At 35.6% G+C, this 21653-nt stretch overlaps 1 protein-coding gene across 2 annotated transcripts; it reads right to left on the bottom strand.

Moving 5' to 3' along the window:
- Positions 1–216: 216 nt before the first annotated feature.
- Positions 217–18244, bottom strand: LOC147389098 (uncharacterized). Of its 2 annotated transcripts, XR_015170475.1 has the most exons (12): positions 17896–18244; positions 14990–15197; positions 14228–14877; positions 12989–13276; positions 8970–9127; positions 6683–6809; positions 5628–6083; positions 4646–5379; positions 4182–4335; positions 2365–2550; positions 848–1177; positions 217–559 (listed from the first exon to the last, which is right to left on the bottom strand). XR_015170475.1 is itself a non-coding variant. In XM_086417854.1 (11 exons), exons 1-11 carry the CDS (start codon positions 18022–18024, stop codon positions 938–940), a joined length of 3330 nt encoding a protein of 1109 aa, XP_086273980.1. In that variant the 5' UTR covers positions 18025–18244; the 3' UTR covers positions 217–937. The 2 variants fall into 2 exon arrangements, 1 of the variants encoding a protein (XP_086273980.1); XM_086417854.1 differs by having other exon boundaries at positions 217–1177.
- Between the last annotated feature and the right edge of the window lie 3409 nt (positions 18245–21653).

The following is a 21653-nucleotide window of genomic DNA, read 5'->3' as shown; positions in this document are numbered from 1 at the left end:
CAACTTCAACAGTAGTTTACAATTAGGATTAGGCTCATAAAAACATCTTAAATCTAACAAATAGATATATTAAAAAAAAAAAGAGGGAGAGAGTTTCTATTGGCACCCCCACTTTTACTTATTCTCAGATATTGACTACTTTTTTTTAATTGGGGTGTAGTAAGTAAAAGTTGGGGTGCCAATAGCATCTCTACTTGAATTAAATGTCACCCCAAATAAAAAATAGGAATTAATATTTCCACATCAAAATGTTCTTCATAATACTTGCACAAGATAAATATAATAATAATAATAAATAAATAAATATAATATAAAAAAAACACAAATTGCCAGCAATAACCCTTCAAAAAGAAAAAGTTGACATCAATGACTAATGACGTTCGTCTATTCCAAGTTCCGACCTCTTGATGTCGCTTCCGTTCCCTAACCTCTCAAAATAGTTCAAACTAACTTTTGGTGATGCTCTCACTCCCATCATAAGGCCTTTTTCTTGGTGCTTTAGGCAACTAAACCTTGTATTCAAGTAGATTGTCATCATATTCTTCGTATCCCCAGTGCCCTGTTCATAAAGCCCATGATGAGGAAAAAAACAGAAGCTGGAATTCATTTGCTAGAAATCACCAATCAAGCTAATTCTTGGTAGAGATACGGTGTAGCATTCATTGTCCATTGTAGGAGTCAACCGTGGTGTTGTGGGCTGACAACCATGATTGTGTCTTGCTAAGTAGAGTAAGTACTGATGTTGATCTGGTTTCACTCTATCTAGAAGATCTTCTAGATGGTAACAGTATTTAACAGGTGCTATTGTCTGCAGTCCTTGAAAATAATAACTGAAATCCTTTCCTACCTTACCACGGATTAGGTAGGAGTCCGCAAGAATGGTATTGTAAGTGACATCTCCATTATTTTTCTTTTTTGGTCGGTGACATCTCCATTATTAAGTACCATACCTCTTCAGTAGTCCAAGAGCAGAGAGTGCAGAAGAGCGGAATTCTTCCATGTAAACCTCAGACGAAATTTCACCTGAATGCATTGCTCTCCAACAGCGATCCAGATATTCTCTCACCTCAGGTTCCAATAATGGGAATGTAATAGCAAACCATGCCACGGGCTCGAGGGTCTCACCCAAAAACTTGATGGTTGTCTCCAAGTCAATACATCTGATGTGTGTTAAAGCCTGAGTATAAAACAAAACTTTGAGTCAGATAATGCACCTGATATTGCCTCCTCTACCATACACAACTGTAAACTCCAACGAGATGACCAGTTTTAACTTGATCATGTTTTCTACCTCAAGTCACCACTGATAGATAACCTAACGACATCATGTGAAATTGATCACTCAAGGTGTAGTACACATGGGGACTTTTATGACACCACTAGAAAACAAGATAAGTTTAGAATGTTGAATAAGGTCAATCATTATCTTTCTTTGTTCAACATGGTGATGGCTCTGTATCTTTACCCTTTGGGCAACGACACAATCAATGTTTGTCCCCAGACGACAACGTTCCTTGCGCTTTCCTCCATATCAGTGGTGCCCATGATGCCTTCCCCAATGGAGTCACACCCAGATTCTCTCTCTTGACAGCTCCCATAATGTTCCTCCACATTGTGATGGTGCCTAGGATGTTTTCTCTCAAGGCAATGGCATCCTTTGTGTTTTCCCTCAAGACAGGCAATCCTTCGTCTTTTCTAGTTTTTCACCCTCCCCATTCTCTTCATCTTCTTTTCATTGGTCTCAGTATCTTTCTCATTATCGATTGAAAAAAAGAAGTAACAAGATCATATTACATTTTATTTTTTTTATTTGTTTGTTTTGTTTTTAGGGTGGTGGGGGTAAGGAGTTGCATCCAAAAATAAATAAAAATGGCTCACTTGATTGTACTACCAGAAACAATAATAGTCCGAGTCTCAATGAAAAATCTTAGAAAAGAAAAAAAGATATTTGTAATTGGCAACAATGTTCAGGCAAAAAATGTGTGTGCTAACGGCGTAACAGCCAGAACAACTTTTAGCACTGTGGTAGAACAACCTCCAGTGCTTCAGTTGCGGCCTAGATTTTATGAGCTGTGGTTTGCTTTGTATCTTTCTCATGAGCCTAAAAATTTGAGCGCTCTATTAGCAATACAGGCAAAACCACAGCCAGGAATAGATTGAAAAAGACTTCAGATCAACTAGACAAGGATGGAACAGAATCACAGAGAAGAAAAGAAAAAAATAAAAAAAGACTAAAATTGGATGTTCTATTACATGTGTCAGGTATATAGATGCAACATTTATATGTAGAATGCTAAAGTACCACATACAACTTTAGCTTGTTGCACTAAAATTTGTAAAAATTATTTGAAATGGAAAAAATACCTTTCGAGCTGCATTGAAGCTCCGAGAATGATTGGGGTATCTTCTGATTATGTTTGAAAGAACCACTACCATGAATGGAAGCTTTGACAACTCTACTAACTTCAGAGAATCTTCGAAGAATTCAAGAGAGTGAATAATCAGGGTTACACATTCAGTGACAGCTGGTATCAACTTCATGTCATAACCCTATAGCATCCAAACATGTTTGCTAGGAATTAATATAATAAGAAATAACCATAAAAATAGAAGTCCATAATGAACAGAATAAAATTCTAAAAAACTAGACATACAAGATTCAACAACACTTAAAAAATAAGCATAGAAATAGTTCATAACAAACAGACAAAAATATAAAAAGCTGGATATATGATATTCAACAATTCTCTCATATCACTAAAAGATAATCTAAATTAGTAAACGAAGGATACAAACTGTTACAAACAATAATCATGACCAACAATAATGGATAACGTGCTGTCGTGCTTGTATATATTATGATATGTATCATAGACTTATATGCAAGAAAAATACACATACTTTAGTGTTATATTTTCTGCAAAGAACTTTTCAATCGAATTTGGTGGAACTCATAATATATGATACGTGCTAATAACTATCTTACAATAATGAAAGGAAAGGAAAGGAAAATAAATAAATAAATCAAAAGTGTAGCACTAGAATCCGTGAAGTGCCAGAATTCCACACTGGTAACCACCCTTATAGAAGAGTCCATGCAACATAAGTTTTGTTTTTACCGTTACAATGGAAACGTAATGCTAGGCTCCAAAATAAATAATATTAAAAATGTTTCAAATAATGGATTTTCAAAATCAAACGAGTGAAATCAGTTTGAAATTTGAATTTAAAATAACTGAAATAGATGGCTATTATTTTTTTTAAAGCTAAAATAACAGCATTATTTAAGTTTGAAAACTATTTTTTCCAAAAAAGATAAAATACAATGCCCAAATAATGCCGTTAGGGTTACATACCAGTATTAAGAAAAAAATGATTTATAGTGCAGGATGGCATTGGACTTTGCGTACAACAAACTGATTAAGTTCAGACTTTGGATCCATCTAAGTTTTGCAAGGTAAATGAGATGAAAGCATTGAAAAGTGATGGTTGCAGAAGAGCCAAAATGTACTCTCTTCAAATATGAATTTTTTTTGCCAAGTCTCTTCACATATGATTAAGGACGGCTAAAAAATATAGAAATTTTGTCAATAGGATAGTTCCCATATAAAGGCAATAAAGGAATAAATATTAGTCGTGATGAATGCACGTGGTCTTGGTATGCGGTGGGGTACACGGCTGACATGGCAAGCGCACAGAACCGTAGGTCGTTTTCATTGGGATACACAGGAAAAAGATGCACGGTTCTGTGCCCTTGCCACGTCAGCCGTGTACCCAACCGTGTATCTAGACCGCATGCATCCATCATTATTCAATAAATATCTACTTGAGTTCAGTGACCATTCTTTTGACCTTCAAAAATTTCATTAGTAGTGAAGGTTTACCCAAAAAATATGTAGACTATAGAAAGGTGAATCAAGATAACAAAGTAAAACAACTTGAGAATGCAAACACTAGGATAGGGACCTTTTACTAAACAAAACATACTTCCTTCAAAGGTAAACACGTGAGATGCATCAACAATAAGTTGCAGTGATGTCACTGTTGACACATAATTTTTAGAAAATAACACCAATCTTCTATGTGACTAAGTGGCAAATCAATAATTCAAGATAGAAGTGAATATTCAGACAACAGAAGTGTCATCACTCTTGAAATGAAACTGCAATAAAACTAATTACCTGGAAATGTACAAGCCGGAAAATGGAAGGATTTGAATAGAACAAGGAAGAAATGAATGCACAGATTAACGACCCAGCTTTATGCACTGCATCCTTATTGAGGCCGAGAGAAGACATCCTCGACCAGTTCTCGAGCAGTATCTGACACACAGCACTAACAAACCGCAACATAAACTCTACAAGTAAATGGAAATCCTAGAGTTGTCGTTTGGGGACACTTAAGAATAACCAAACAATGCATACAAATACACAAGGCACACAACAGGATAGGAGCTACGATGGGTCCCACCCCACTGCATGTGCCTTAAGTGTATATAACATTGATGCACTAAATCTTAAGGTCTTCCCACAGATAGCTAACAATCACATATTTATTTATTTTTTCTTCTACAAGTGCATTAAGCCAGTAAAGAGTGGACTCCATCCTTACACCATACTTGTGAGTAAGACCGTTCGCAACATACCTATCTCGGGTATCAACTGCTCTCAAAGTTTCTTCCTTCGTCACTTCACCATCTTTCATTGAAGCCAGAACGCACATACTTCTGTTTCTAACTAAAAGTTCCCTCAGAATATCTAAGAAGATTGATATAAGAGGTGTGTGATATATCTCAGTATTGCATGTAAGGATAGACAAAGGTTGCTCCACAAGCTCCTGATAAAATTTTGATGCAGAAAACAACCCAACATCATTGATGGGAGATAAGCTTCGTATATCAACATCCATATCTGAAGACATTATACAGCGGCAGAAAAGTGGAACTAAGGACTCAACACTAGATTGGTCCAAACTGTACCACCACTCACAAAAAGCTTCCTGCAATGGCTCTGAACTAGATTTATTTAGGAGCAAGGGTAGCAGGTCTTCCATAATTACTATTTGCAACTCATGTTTGTCACTGGCAGGAATGTCGTGTGCATGGATTGTCTTAAGAAGCTTTAAGGCGGAAATAGAGTTTACTGAAGAATTCCTGAAGACCTGACAAGCCAATTCAATGGAGCAACTTCCACTAAAGAGATTAAACCCTCCTTCACATTCTCTGTTCTGAACAACACACTGAAGCTCTTCATCAGGCTTGCCAACCAGTTCCTCAAAATGACAAAACATCTGTTTAGCAATAGAATCCCCTTCTAATCGTTGAATCCAATATCCAACATGCAATCGTTCTGGGAAAAGAGAAATTGCCAGACTAACAAACTGAAATAAAAATCAGGTCGATTTAAAGATTAGAAAATGTCAACTTAACACTCCTGTTAATTGCATCAAGATTTTAAGTTTTTTTTGGAAAGGCTTTGATGATGATTAAGATAATCAGATTTTTCAATGTTTCAAATAATTCAGGTGCCAGGAAAAGATAAAAGAAAATGAGAGAAACAAAATAGTAAAATAATAAAATAACTAATGACATTTATAAAGAAAAGGAGAGAGGAATCTGAACTACCTACCCGAGTAAACATATGCTCATAAAAACGATGACGGGATTCCATGTGTTTAAGTAATTTTTCCAGAGGCAAGAATCTCAAAAGCTTTGACCATGAGTTCCTATCATCACTTCCAGAGTCCAAATTGTAATTACAGTTTCCAGAGTATATTCTTTGAGTTCGTTGAAATTGCTCTCTGCAAAGTATATAAAAAGAGGCCAATACTGCATGCACAGCTGAATCATTTTTGCTGAAATTTGAGGAATAATTTTTTCCACCAGTTGATTCACACAGATATGCCATTCCTCCTGTTTCTTGCCCCGGCATTGATTCAAGAACACTAAAAAAGGAAGAGAAAGGCTTGATTATAGAAACCAAGAAACTCCATGGGAGACAGTGCGTCTTATAGCCATCTGAAGAATTTATAGAGGTTGGAGTATAGGAAGCTTCAGCAAATATTTCGATCACTTGGACAAGAATCTGCTATCATAAAATTATGAGCATTAAAAAATGGAGACATGCTAAAATGTCAAAAGACAAACATTGATGATACTTTGTTTAATGTTAATAAATCCAAATGAGTTAAAATCAGAGGTGTGAGTAGAGGTGTTTGAACGGCATAAGCCTCAATTTGTGAGCCTGAACCTCACGAGCATGACATCTAAATGAACATTAAATATAAATTAGTAAATACTAAATACTATCAAATTCAATAAATGGACAAATTTGTGAGCAACTATTTAGAAGAAATATTGGTCTCATAATATGAGGCTGGGGTTGGGGGTGGGGGGAATTGACTTCCGTGAAGTTATTTAACTGAGAATAGAATATTTGTTATTTAGCAGCTGTAGAAAGGTAAGGATAACTTCGCTCATTAAAAATAAACGTTTTTTCCAAGGATTACAAATGAAAATCCCAATAAATTTATTAAATTTCTGAAATTCCCCACTGAACTTCTAAAGTCTTATCAAAGCAATAATTATTAATAAATTCCTGGTTACACAAGAAAATATTAAATTTTCAAGAATTTTCTTTCTGAATGAGTGGAATATACTGGTCAGGTCCAATTAAAGTTTTACCGGATGAATAGGCTCCACAGATAAAAGAATGCATTGCATAATGGATTCTGTTATGTCAACCCCACACCGAACAAAATGACCAGCCTTGAGTAGTTGAAACATGCATTCAATCACCAACTGATCAGACCTATAAACGAAAGAGCCGTTAATATTGTAACACATTATTTTAGATGAGGTTCTTACAAAGCCAACCTCAGGAAATAATTCAGAGAGAACATTTAGTGCTTCTGGATGTAGTTTTACAGCATTTATCACCAAGACAAAGAGAAATTGTATGATATATAAAATAAATTTTCTTTTCCTTAATGAGTAGAAAGGTGCATTATTTGCATAATTGGATGAAATGACTGGAAAGCTCTTCAGTGTACTTAATGTTCATAATGTTTTTATTCACGAAAATAGATAGTAAATAAGATTTGATGGCTACATCTACTTCAACTTATAGATACAGTTGGATCCAGTGAGCGCTGACTTTCAGAATGGTCTACCTTTACAGTACTGAGAAACATGACTGTTTTAACTACATGAAGTCACAGAATTACAATCTAAATCTGGAGGTCGATTAATTCTAGAAATTCACCACTGGTCCACAACAATATTTAAATATTTATAATGCAGACACCAAACATATAAATATTTTATATTTTATATTATGTTTCTTATTAGTGGCCGACAAGTAGCACATAACCTACACCAACTACAAAGTGCACTTAATACAGATGATTGCACTCCAAAAATAATAATAAAATAAAAAGATTGCACTCCATCACCATCTTCTTGTCCTTGATCGACCAAATAATGCACTTGGCTGCAATCCCTTTTGTCTTATTCTTAATCGTAGCCATGCAATAGATGGAAGAAGGTTTTCTTTTTCTTTTTTCTTTTTTTTTTTTTTTTTTTTTTTGCTTAGCATCAGTATCCCCACCCTTCAGGGGATTAGTCTCACCCAAAGGGTGGGGATACCCACGATAAGCAAAAAAAAAATCATCTTCTTCTTCCATTGATTGCGCTTCATACATATGGCCATGATGCCCATAGAAGGCGATTATAACATTAGTTGGTGACAACACCAAAAGAATGTGAAAAGAAAATTATGAAGTGGGTTGAAGGAGATTGTATAGACTCTTGAATTGTAACAAATATGGTTAAGACAGGAATTTAAAAAAATACAACTAGCATCTTTTGATCTGCAAGTAGGTGGTCCCTTATTATTATTATCGCCACTATTGTACTTTTTTAGCTTATTGTCATTGTTGTTGCTAATGCTTATCCAACCTAAAACGCTCCTACTACTATGAGCTGCTCTTTCTAATCAACAACAAAAAATACTATGAATTTCTCATATCCAAGATGAGGCATCTTGGTGTATGTCATTTGAATATAGGGGAGAGTTATTTGTTGAGAATAAAAGCGGAGATAAATGTAAAATCAAACCATGGAGGTATAAATAAGGAACCTAGAGTGATGTAGGAATACCATACGGATACTCATGGGTCGTAGGAGCATGGTTCAAAGTATCATATCGGTTCAGAGTGTTTTGGGAGAATAGTCAATTTCAATTGAGACCGGCAAGATCTTATTCCTCACAAGATTTTTTTTAATAAGGCAAAGGGTGCTTTGGAAAAGCCCTGCCAAAAAGTGAGCCTAAGGCATAAACCTCTATACACTTCTAAAACAATATTTAGAAGTATTGGTGCAAAGCAACACATATTTGCTGACAACTTAAGAGTTAAGACTTTTTTTACTATTAAAGATAATTTAAAAAAAAAAAAATTTGAAAACTACAAGACTATGGAAGAGTTCACTGAATTTTGGGTATTTCTACATACAACATTTTTTTTTTCTGATTTGAAAATTCTTCGATAATCGATTAAAAAGTACATGAACAGGGGAAAAAACCATCTTTACAAAATGTGTGGATCTAAGTATGAATGTGCTAATCTCGAAAGCCACTCTTCCAATCCTCTATCCAAACGATGCATGAAGAAAAAAGCTCATCTCCGGTGACTAACATAAAGAGAGAAGATGCTAAGCTAATAATTACTATGACGACATATAGAAAGTAAATGTAATAAAGATTTTATCAACATTTAAGCTAATAATTTAAGAAAGAGAAACACAAGAGAGAGAGAGAGAGAGAGAGAGAGATTAGGACCAACAAACATGGATAACACTAAATACTATGCCAATTTAAGTGGGCAAACAAGCACACAACTTGAAGAATATCACATGAAGAAGTGCAATAAACGCAAAATAATAATGCAAAGAGCAAGTAGCATCAACCTACTTGGTGGTACAGATAGGACCAGTAGGTCGAAGAGAACATACTGCATTTGTTATATTCTTGGAGTCTAATGTTATTCCAGTCTCATATGCAATGCGACAAACGTCTTCCCAGCACGTAATAGAAATTGTTATATTCATCCCAATAGCTTTGCTACAATACTAATCAAGAAACATACACAAAAGTAGAAGATGAGCAACAAAATCGGAAGAATCAAACATCATAGGGAAGCAATTTATACATGAGACATACTCATCAAAAAAAAAAATTATACATGAGACATATTTGAATTTTCAATGTAATGCATGTAATACCTTGAAAATTTTATTATGTATCTCGATGAATAAATTTTATGAAATTTGTTGATTATTAATCAAAGTTGTGATGGGAGAGTTTTTGAGTCAATCAAGTATTGTTAGTAGGTTTATAACTATCAAGAAACATAGTTTTACATGAGCTTGATTTGATGGTTTAAGTTAGTTGACCCAAAAAGATATTTTCAAAGAATATATATATATGTGCAAAGACCTAATTCATATTCACTTTTGTTAAACCTACTGAGAGAAATTGAATCTAAAATTTTTCATTCATCGACATTTGATTTAGGTTTTGATCTCGTTAGAAAGTAAATAAAAAGCTGGAGTGGTTGAATAAAGATTCAAGACGTCGAGTTCAATAATGGTTTACTCGTATATTATTTTAGTGGCCTATTAAAGAGACTGAATTCCTATTAAGAATAACTTGTGTCACTTCTAGAGCGACACGTTATTCTACCATACCAATTGCGATGATTGATGTAGTATGAGATGCATAAAAACGCAACATCACAATAAGAATCCGGAAAATTTCTTTTTATCTTTAATAGAGAATAAGATGTAAGATAGTTATATAAATGATAGAGTTTTACTATGGATCGCATGCACGCCAGATTGACATAGTTGAAGATGACTAGTCAATGATTATTATTAGTTTATAGTAGTCAGAAAAGAATGATTAACTTATTTGACCCATTTCTTAAGGCTTTGGTCAACGGCCAACCTAAGTTGAAAAATCAGTCACCCAAGAATGGCAGAGGTTGGCCATAGAATCGGGAACAAACGGTGGCGTTCCACGCCAGTCAAATATCGGATCAATCTGATTGTATCTTGAATGAGATATTCACATCAGTCATGACCCTCAACTCTTTATTATAGTACTTCGTCATTGTATGTTATATTATGGATTGATGTTGTATGTTTGGTATTTCCAGCTCATGGCAGTGTTTTATTCTGTTTTATTTCACAGTTATTGAGATCTTTAAGACGGATTTATGTTTTAATAAACCATTGTTTACAAATGAATTTGCGTGATTAATTTGTATATTAGGACTATGATTTAGAAATATATGTTTCCAATTAGGTAACTCCCGTGTTGCTCGTCCTACTAATCATCTCAATTTCAAGAAGTTCCAGTGATCAATGATCATATTTAGGATTGTTGCAGTTTCAAGATCAGTAGGTTTATGTGTTGTGAGCGTCGGAGGGCAGGTTAGTATATTCTAGGCAGTCCATGCCAATATTTCTTTATATTATATACAAATAAAGGGAATTGTGAGATGGAACAATTATTTTTGTTTATGTACTGTATTGAGTTATGTTTCCGCTGAAATATATGGTATCCTTGTCTGAAATCATTGAGAAATATCTGTTTATAACTGTATAGGAAATATTTTACACCTCAAGATTCTAACACTTAATCATAGGGATGCGTGCAAGGATTTGAGGGCGTGACAATGCAATTCAAAAGTTTTGGCATACATTACACAATAAATATGGGGGTTCCAAGTAACATGGAAGTTTACCATCAGATAAATTGGAAAATTTACATCACAATGTGCCACTGATCACTATCTATGAGAAGGCAAACTCAGAACTAGAAACTTAGCAAATCAAATAGACTCATTTTGTGGAATCATACAATATCATTCTTAGAAGAAACAAAAATGTGCATCGTTCTTGCACAAACAGATGAACATCTTCCAATTCACTGTCATAAAATCTATGAATTGAATTTTATATCAGGAAGAGAGAAAATAACATGTGAAAATCTGTCAAGAATTTTAAAAAAAAAATGCAGTAATTTATCCTCTACATTTTACTATAAGTACTACAAGATGGGATGCCACGTACTCAGAGGGTCCACACACAATAGACGTGGCCTGATACAAAACTCACTGTGGTAATACTCACCATGTAGCTGTTATGCAGTGATACTCATCAACAATGCTAAACATATATGAAACCTAATGCCATAAGGTGATTCTCATGCATACAAGATGTGGATGAATCACACCTTACCAAAGAAGTTATTTTAACAAATAACCATGCCAAGTGTAGGCATAATGAAAAAGGTTATAAAAGGGACAAGTAAGGAATACCAGTTTTGTTGGAGAGTAGACATGGTATTTCTACTCTTAATTTTTTGAGTTCAGCTAAATCTTCATTGCATCTACTTTTCCCAGCTGGGTTAGGTGAATTGTACTTTTGCTATGTAGATTAATTGCATTGACAATCTTCCTAGGTGGGTTAGTAGCAATGGCAGAGTCATTTTTGTTAGGATTGAGTTACCATGCATTGGGAATAGTTTCTAGGTTTCACGTCATTATTTTTAGCAATTTCCTATGCATTGGTTGGTGCACATTTGAGGTGGGAAAGTTTCCCTCTTTTATGTAGTTTTGACCATAAAAAAACAAGAGGGTTGGTGTATGTTTAGGGATTGAATCATTTTATAAACTAACGAATATTTTAAGCATTAGATCTCTTTCTTTGAATTAAGGAATATAGTGGAAGTTCAGCCCCTATTCTTAAATTTATCTTGGGTAAAGCTTTAACTTGTTTCAGTTTATAGAATTGTTGTGTCAAGTAAATCACATCCTCATCCATACTAACACTGCCAAAATCATCTGGTCCCTTTTTTTAATTGGATTTTTCCCTTGTTTTGTTGTATCATACTCCAAAGATGGCATTCCTCAACTTTCTCTTCTAGAGGGAGATCATTTGTATGTTGATTTCCTCTCCAATGGAAGAGAAAAATAGGAGGTATTTCGAGGGAAAGGAATAGTATACTCATGATATCATTAGTGTGAAGGCTGTATTTTTCTTTAGGCCAAAGTTGTTCAAAGATTTCAGGGTTCTCTTTTTTGAGATCTTTTGTTTTTAGATGGGGGCAAGTGATTATTGGTGACAGCTAAATTTTGCTTTGTATTTTCTTATTTATATAATAATGTTGTGATTCTTTGGTTCTCTAGGTAGGTATCCTCAACCTTTTGTGTCTGATTATCTTTATTATATATGCTTACACCTATTTAAAACCCTTCAAATTACATGTGTTTACATCCCAAAACAAGTTCATTAAGACACGTGTGTAATTGTACATAAAAAAAATGACGGATTATTTCAAAGAGCTTGACAGAGTTTCAAGGGTGGTACGTGAAAGCCTTACACTCTCATGGAAGTACTCCTCAGAGAATTATATTGTAGTTTGTTGGATGATTTGGAAAGAGAGGAATAAATGGATATTCAAAGACAAAACAGAGACACGAAGTGATGTTGTGTTGAAGAATAAAACCTTCCGTACAACCTCTGTGCTTCCAAATTTAAGGGCTTTGAGCTTTAAACATTTTTTTTTTTTTGGTATGGGGAAAGCATGTCTCCAAGGAATTAATAGTTTTGTGCCATTGCTTTTGGTGGTGTTGACTGCAGTATGCTTTTAGTAAATTTGACCCATTTGTTTCTTTTTTCCTATTTCTACAGAAGGGTTTATTCTTTCCTTTATACAATTCCTATTTTACTCATCATTCGCTTAGTTGGATGAATCATGAATGTCAACAAAAATTGCAAGTAATTAACATTTACCCCTTTAATGATCTCACTCCAATTACCACCACTTTGACCAAAGTATGAAAGTTGTGTAGCTATACTTAACAATAATGTTCAAGAGCGAGTATGTTAAAGAAATAATGGAAATCATGCAATACAAAGTACCTCTGAAACCCGGGCATAACACTGAAGCGAGAGTTGAACAACAAGCCAAAGAGTTATTTCTGATCCTTGTACAAAAGACGCAAGACCTGATGTGGCTGGTCCAAGAAAGAAAAGAATGCATTCTCGAAACAATTTTTCTTTTAATGAACAATCACGTAACCCAGGAATGAGGAAAAGATAGGCAACTCCCAGCTCGAATCTGCGTTTAGGAATAAGATCCTTACTAGCAGTATCCTTCACATAATCTCTTGAGGATTCAACCATAAGTGCACGGAGCCAAAAGATCACCTATAAGTAACAAGATCAAAGAGTATAAGTAACATGTACCTATTGAGGAAATCTAGGAACACATCTGCTAGACCTAGGGTATAAAATGGGTCAGATTTTATCCAAAATCAGAGTGATCCGAATCCAAATTTAGCGGGTTTGGTTCCTTGGAGTATATCCGGAAAAAGGGTTGAATATGGGTTCATGTCCCTTGACCCAACCCAAGTTGGATCCAGGTCATATATAGATCAATCCCTATATCTGCCTAGATCCGAATGATATATTGTTTTGAAAATTATATTTTTACGTTTTCAAGATATCTTTCTTCTACTACTTTGATATAACATGAATTCTTATAAAATAAAAGAATTATAATGGTAAGTGAAATATAGTAAAAAAAAATTTGAACAATCCGAAATTATCTAACCTGACCAACCCGAATTAAGTAATTCAGCTGGGTAGGATCCAGATACAGGTGTAATGAAATCAAAATGGTTCGGTATGGTTTTAGCTAATAGAATCCGGATAAAAAATCTGACATGGATACAGAAATACTCAAATCAGGCCAAAACCCAACTTATTTTAAGCCCTAGCTAGACCCCAAAGATATGTACCAACAAATACAGGTACCTGTGATGCACTTGCAGGGGGTGGGACCGGCTATCTGACTGATGCCACCTAGGAGATCTACCACGCCGAAATTGACCACCCAGCGAATGTGAGCATTTACCAATGGGCTTCTTTCTGAACCATCAGCCATTAATTCTTTTTTAAGATCCAACAGAATGTGCACAATCTGATCCAGTCAATTTTTACATGAGATCTCCTAAATGATTTCGGTTGACCTGTGGGACCCACCTCCATGCAGGTGCAATGTGCCTAAATGAATTCTGTCCGTACACCCCCATTAGATTCTTGCCCATTAAACAAAACAACAACAAGCACACATAAGTCTTGGTACGGGGTACCTACTTCCTCATGAACTGGTTGTAGTCCACCAAGATTAACAAGAACACAGAATAGTTTCAGATGGGAATATAAACTACTGGTCCACCCATCTTCACGAAATGATGCTTCTGCACTCACATGTAAAGCTTTGCACAGCTGTAAAAGGGTTGCCTCCTTAAGTTGCAGTGAATCATTCCAAAGTATAGAGGTTGCTGCCTCAGTAAACTTTGGCAACTTTCCGACCTCAGCAGATGAACAAATTTCTGTCGCTTTTTTTATAGATCTAACGCATGATAAAATCCATTGGCACGTTTCCTCATCAGAGAAAAGCATCTTGGTGATGAAATCAGTTACATCTTTCAGAACTTCAATAGTGATTTGAAAGATTATATCGAGACAGATACATCTCTGAAGTAAGGCCTCTCGTAATATTAATGCTATCTGAAGATCTGATTGGAATAAGGATTCCATGGCACTATAGGACTGCTGAACACAGTAGAAAAGAAGATCGGAAGGTTTATAACATGTGCCCGCGTGCTTTATCCGTATCCACTTAAATATAAAATCAGCTAGATGCGCTACGCAGTCTCTCCTCAATATAGGAAAATACTCCAAGCATGCTTTTAAAATCAATCCAGCATACTTGGTCGTAAGCATGGCATGTACTAAAATTTCTGCACAAATTACGTTAACCATTTATTGCACAATTATTTGAAGAAAACAAGGAGAAGCTTCTTTTAGAATTTAAAAAAGTCAAATTATTTATAATAATAAATATAAAAAAACCTGGAGATAACAGATCAGGGCAGCGAGCTACAGCTACTGGAATCATACACAGTAGTTCAGAGGAAATAGCCTCATCAAACCAAATAGATCTTTCTTCTTCGAAGCGTTGCAGCAGTTGTTCTCCCAATTGAGGGGGTAAAGAAAATCTTTTATTGATTACTTCGGCACGTTCACGTAAGTTACAGATGGCAAGCTTAGCCCGATGGACCTGCATGTTCACGTAAGTTACAGATGGCAAACTTAGCACATGTGACATCTAGCTTCCCAATAGTCTAGATAAATATTGATCAGTTGGAGAGTCTCCAACATAAATTTTCCTTCACATATATAACTTATGATGTAAATTAACACCAATTTCCCACATGAATGAAAATTAAATTGGAAAACAAAGTTTGGAGTACAATGAACAAGTAGTGCATGGGCAACTTCTTTTGGACTTGAAAATTGGCTTAGTGTAAATCCCTTGGGTGTAGTAGCTGTCCAATGAACTTTCATCATGAACTGTCCAACTTTATCATGTAAACTAGGTCAATGAATTACAAAAGTCTTTTGACACCTTTGAGTTCTTTAGGTTGAGCTTATTTATGCCATGAGCAAACCCAAGTTTTCATTAGCGCCATAGAGAATCCACCTATATTCTCATAGGATGAAAACCCCACTTCCACACTAATAAAGGTACTTCCACCAGGAATACTCTACATCAAAACAGCAAGAGTCAATGACTCATCCTCTTATCAACAGATGTGTACTACTATATCATAGGGATGTGTTTAGAGTAAATTTCCAATATAGTATGTCACACCCTCGCTAGTGCGCTACTGGTAGGACCCATGGTCGATCAAGCGCGAGTGTGGCTGGGCTCGTGGTTGCAAGGTCAAATAACAGGGAGGGGGTGAAGTTAGTCCCACATCAACCAGAGAATGGTTTAGATTCTAAGTTATAGGTAGTCCAACTCCCTTAACTTGCAACAATGCATTTTAAAGCCTGAGGGGAAACCCAAAACGGACAATATGGTTACCTGGTCAAGGGTGGGGCGTTACATAATTAGTACCCAATAAACTACTCTTATAACATGTTTTCCAATTGAACCTAGAACACATTTTTCAGTTTTAAATTTTCTTTTATAAGTTAGTAGAATAAGGAATTGTCGTCTCATGCATCATTCATTTTCCTGGAAATTTTTTATAAATGGAACAAAATCATATTTCATGTTTCTATTTGATCTTAAAATCGTAACTTTCTCCATAACTGATTTCCTAACATTAATTTTAAAGTCAATGAATCTATCTAAAGCTTTTCATATTTTTCTTGAATAGATAGATTGTATAATATTGTAAAAACCATCTATGTGGGTTACAGAATATTTAATACTATGTTGCATGATCTATTATATTATTGTACTCCGGACTACTGAATTTAGCTACCATAGGCACTGTTATTTTAATCACAATAAACCCTTTTGATTCTAATAACCTCATACCAATATTATAATCATCAGAGATTACTTCAAAGCATCAAAATTGAAATGAGAACAACAAACCCCGAATGAACACGCACCATGGTTTTAAAACTCATCCGAGACCAAGACGTATCGCCCAAGTTAACTTGGTATTATGGCTGGACGAGACAAACTGATGTAGGACATCTACAATCATAGTTAGAGTTTTAGTAGGACTTATATTTCTATTTCTACTTCTAGTATGATTTCTATTTCATAGTTATATTAGGAAGACAATTCCTTGCTAGTTTTTAATTTGTTTTAAATTAGTTTATATTATTTAGGTTATAATTAGACGTGTTTAAACGTGTCCAATTTGAAGTCTAATAGGATTAGAAAGTTAGTATTATGTTATAGATAGGTTAGGAATGTTAATTTTTAGTATTTTAGTAGAATTCTAAATTACTATGATGGAATTATCCATTTAAGGAGCTCCAAATCCGAAAATTAATAATAATCAATTCAATTATCTTTTCTCTTTTAATTACTTTTTAGCTTTATGTTATATTTCCTTTCAAGTTATTGCTTGTTTAACAATTGAATCTATTGATTCAAATTAATTTAGAGTGTTCCATTGAACACAACCTATCGAATCTATTGATTCACACGCTTCCGCTACGTCACAAACACACAAACCTATTTGAAACAGTCGCGTATGCAAGATAAACAAGACGTCTCGAACGAGATTTTCCAAAATCCCATCCGACACAAATGAGACAACCCAAACAACAACTTACCACGAGATAAGCGAGACGTCTCGGACGAGATTTTGCAAAATCTCGTCTGAGTTAAACGAGACAGCAAGTTTTCAATCTTGAAACCCTATGCTCTTACCCCCAAATCGATTTTTCTTTATCTTCTTTTTTTTGCTTCATTTTTTAATAGGAATCATTTCTGAAATTTTCAGATTTTTTAAATGGTTAAAAACCATTGTCTCAATGCCGAACGAGACAACTTGAATGAGACAAGATGAGACGCATCGTCCAAGTTAACTCGGTATCTTGGCTCGACGGAACGAGACGTGAAACCGAGTTTTAAAACCATGACACCCACGGACTGAATTAAACCCCAAATTCAAATTCAAATCGAGTGTGTATCATGTTAGATCACAAACAAGCAAGTGAACCCAAGCATCACAGAGATTAAAATCATACGATGTTTTTTTATAATTTTTAATATCTACCACAATCCAAACACAGCCTTAAAAGTTTAAAATTTTAAAGTGGAGACGACGAATTCAAACATCAATGACATCTCAGACAATGAAATCCTGCTAATTGATGCCCCAAAAATCTGAAATCCAGAGTGACTAGATAATTTCTCAGATGCCATAATCTAGTAAACCAAAAGAGAATAAAAATTAAACCCTATATTCAAATAAAAGTGGGGGGAAGAGAAGCTTACTGACCTCATCAGAAGCTCGAAAGAGAATAGAGTCATCAAGCCTAGGTTGAATATCAGGTGGGAGATCCTGCTCCTGCTCCTGCTCCAAGACGAGCCTTCGAACCTCCATGAAATCGACCGATTCGTAGTTCATGGGTTCGCTCGACGTAATACGAGAGAATTCAAATGAAACAGAAGAATGCGAAATGCGAAATTCGAAACAGGGTTTAAGTACACTAAACCCTATTAAAATAGAATAATGATTTTCGAACTAGAAACTTTTCACTCGGTCAATACTCGGATGACGTGTCACAGGCACGCAACCGTACATCTGTTACTCAGGACGTACAGCACATCTTTTATGGAGATTTGTAATTGTGTATCCCAAGGAAATAGATTTATGGGTGCCTATGCTTCCCGTAGCTTCTTTGACTATTGCTCTGCTGCCATCCGCTTATATGACTGAATCAATAAAAAAACAACTAGGTCAAGTGCTTATACCCGGAAGGAACTTGACTATGAAACATGAGTGAGAGGCCAGTCTCATTAATATGGCGATGTTTCCTTTCTGCGTTCCTCTGTTTAACGGTGGAACAGTTGTTTGGCCTCATTCTTTAAGAAACAAAAGAACCGGATGAACCAAAGGGAAACCAAAAACCAAAGGTAAGAGGGGTCCAGGTTCATAGATTGCAGGAGATGGCTCACTGTCCCTATTATTATAATGGTAGTCAACTATTGACCAACTGAATATTTTCTAGTTAGAATATCAACATTTATTAAAATAGAATTTATCAAAATTGTGCAGTTTTTTTATTTATTTACTAAAACGGTGAATTGTACATCTTATTTTTGAAAAAAATAATCTACCATTTTTGAAAATATTTTATGTTATCGAAAAGGTAAAAAATAGTAATTGATATATCTTTTGTACCGAAAATACCTTTTTATGTTTTATATGATCATTTACCATACTTTTAGAATATTGTTTTAGCAATTCTTTTCCCTTCTTAATTTTTTACCAAAATTAACTAATAAACTAAGGGTATGTTTAATTGCACATGGAAAATAGGGTGGAAAATCAATTTCCATGGAAAATGACATTTTCCAAGTGTTTGATTGTACATGGAAATGGAAATTCATTTCCACCCCATTCAAAAAGTCCACTAAATCATGGATTTCACTTTCCGACCCATATGGGTGGGAAAATGAAATCCACACATATTTTTCATCATCGATTCTTCCCTACCACCATCACTACCACCACCACCACCACCACCATTACACCAACCTCGCCGTCGTCACCATCGTCGTCCCCGTCGGCTCCGTCTCCGACCACCTTCTCTCTCTCTTCTTCTTTTTCTTCTTCTCCTTCTCCATCCCTCACCTCCTCCGCCACCACCACCACCACGTTCTCCCTCCATCTTCCTCACTTACCTTCATTGCCGCCATCGTCGCCGCCTCCACTGTCGTCGTCGCTGCCTCCACCGTCGCCGTTGCCGCCACCACCGCCACCGTCACCGTCGCCGCCGCCACCTTCTTCGCCACCGTCGCCACATCCTTCCCCCTCCCTCTTCCTCGCCATCTTCTTCTTCCTCTCCCCCTCCGCTCTTCTTTTTTCTCATATTTTTTCCATGATTTTATCCAAGTGAAATCAAACAATGGAATTTGATTTTCCAACCCTACCTATTTTCCACAACTAATTTTCCATGGATTTCAAATTCCATGGAAAGTGACTTTCCATGCAATCAAACATACCCTAAGAAATTACCAAGGCATCTATCATCTTCTCTCTTGGTCAACTCGATTTTTATCTCCACCAAAGGTGAACTGCAACAACAAGTTGACCAACTAATCTTGTTCGATTCACACGACCTTACTCTCATCATCTCCTTTCTTGCTATAATAGATTTTCAATTTCACCAAAGGTGAACAATGACAATCTTGGTCGATTCACTTTTCTAATTGATTTAAACCTTGATCGATTTATTCTCTTGTTCTATTTATATATGTCAAGTTATATTTTTTTCTTCAATTAAGTTTATTTTTTATTCTAAGATTTTTATTTTTGCTACATATTTCAAGTTACATTTTTATTCACCATGTGGAATGAATGTAACTTACGGAAGCGTTTCAACATTGTTTACCTGAAATTACGGTCAAAGTTGGACTTTCTATTTATAGTATCTTTGACTACAAATCACTCTAGTATGATCATGATTATGAAGTTATGGCAAAGAGAGTTCTAACGTACTAAGGATTCTTAATCTAATTAAGAAATAATTAGTATTTTATTATTTTTAGTTTTACTATAAATAATATTTACTATTCATAATAAGTACATCAATTATAATAAGATTTTGTTTCTTTATGAAAAAATATTTTAAATAGAATAAGATTTGGTTTCTTACTTCTAGAATAAATATGATAGACAATAAGGAAAAAGTAACTATTTTTCCATTAATTTATTTTGTTCTTCATCGATGGTGTGTTTGGATTGCAATCCTTCTCTTCATATCAAACCAAAGTCAAAATACACTGTGTGGACACATGATTTATTCATTTTTGAATATATCATTCACTTTGGGGTTGTTTTGGAGTCGCCACCACTCATATTGGAAAAGGGTGTGAATGGTCACCCAGATTGTATTTTTTGAAAAATCAATTTTTGACATATAGTGACTCTCGTATGGATAAGATATATTTAGTCTAACTTTTGATTCTAGGTAAGGGGGTCCATTTTATGGAGTAGAGAAGGTGTTAGGCACCCTACTCCATTCACCATTGGTGGTGTCAAGGATCATGCTAAAGATCCTTAGCCTTAATTCAAGGCTTTCCATTTGCATTGTCTTTGACCCAAAATTGTAGCTTCTAATTGATTGCTTCTTTCCATTCTTATAATTACCATATACAAATATGGAACTGTGTATATATAGATGAAATGGTCTCACCACTAAAGTGTGGTGGTTTTTCAAACTCTCTCATGGTATCAAGATACCATACGGATTAACATCCTTCTCACGATCCTCTTTCCATTTCCATGGCTGTTGAACCCATCTTCACTTTTCTCCCCTTCAATACCCTCATCCACATGGTTACAATCAAATTATCCTCTTCCAACTATCTCCTATGGAAAAGCCAATTGCTTCCTCTGTTAGAAAGTCAAGAACTAATTGGCTATGTGGATGGAACAATAGAAATCTCACCCCGTTTCACCCCTAAAAATTCTCAGACACCAAACATCGAACATGTGGCATGGAAACATACCGATCAACGCCTCCTTAGTCTTCTGTTGTCTTCCCTGACTGAAGAGGCCATGGCTAAAGTTGTGGGACTCTCCACTTCACGTGAGGTGTGGATTGCCTTGGAAAATACTTTTAGCCACCGCTACAAAGCCCGTGAAATCCGTCTCAAGGATGACTTGCAACTGATGAAAAGAGGCACCAGATCTGTTTCGGAGTATGCTTGCACCTTCAAGGCCCTTTGCGATCAACTCCATGCAATCAGATGACCCGTCGATGGCACTGACAAAGTGCATTGGTACCTTCGAGGTCTTGGCTCAGAATTCTCGAGCTTCTCCACGGCCCAAATGGCCCTCACTCATTTGCCCAGTTTTACAGATTTTGTGCCAAAAGCAGAAAGCTTTGAGCTCTTTCAAAAATCATTGGAGTCGGTTGCACCTTCTCCTACAGCGTGCACAGCCACCAATCGCAACCCTACAAAAACAAACCAGCGAAGTTTTTCTTCCCGCAATCAACCAACTCGAACCAGCGGTCATGGACGAGG

The sequence above is a fragment of the Akebia trifoliata genome, chromosome 12 (genome assembly GCF_017979445.1).
Source record: "Akebia trifoliata isolate Shusen 1 chromosome 12, ASM1797944v1, whole genome shotgun sequence".
Classification (NCBI taxonomy): domain Eukaryota; kingdom Viridiplantae; phylum Streptophyta; class Magnoliopsida; order Ranunculales; family Lardizabalaceae; genus Akebia; species Akebia trifoliata.
This window is presented reverse-complemented; position numbering and strand designations above follow the sequence as displayed.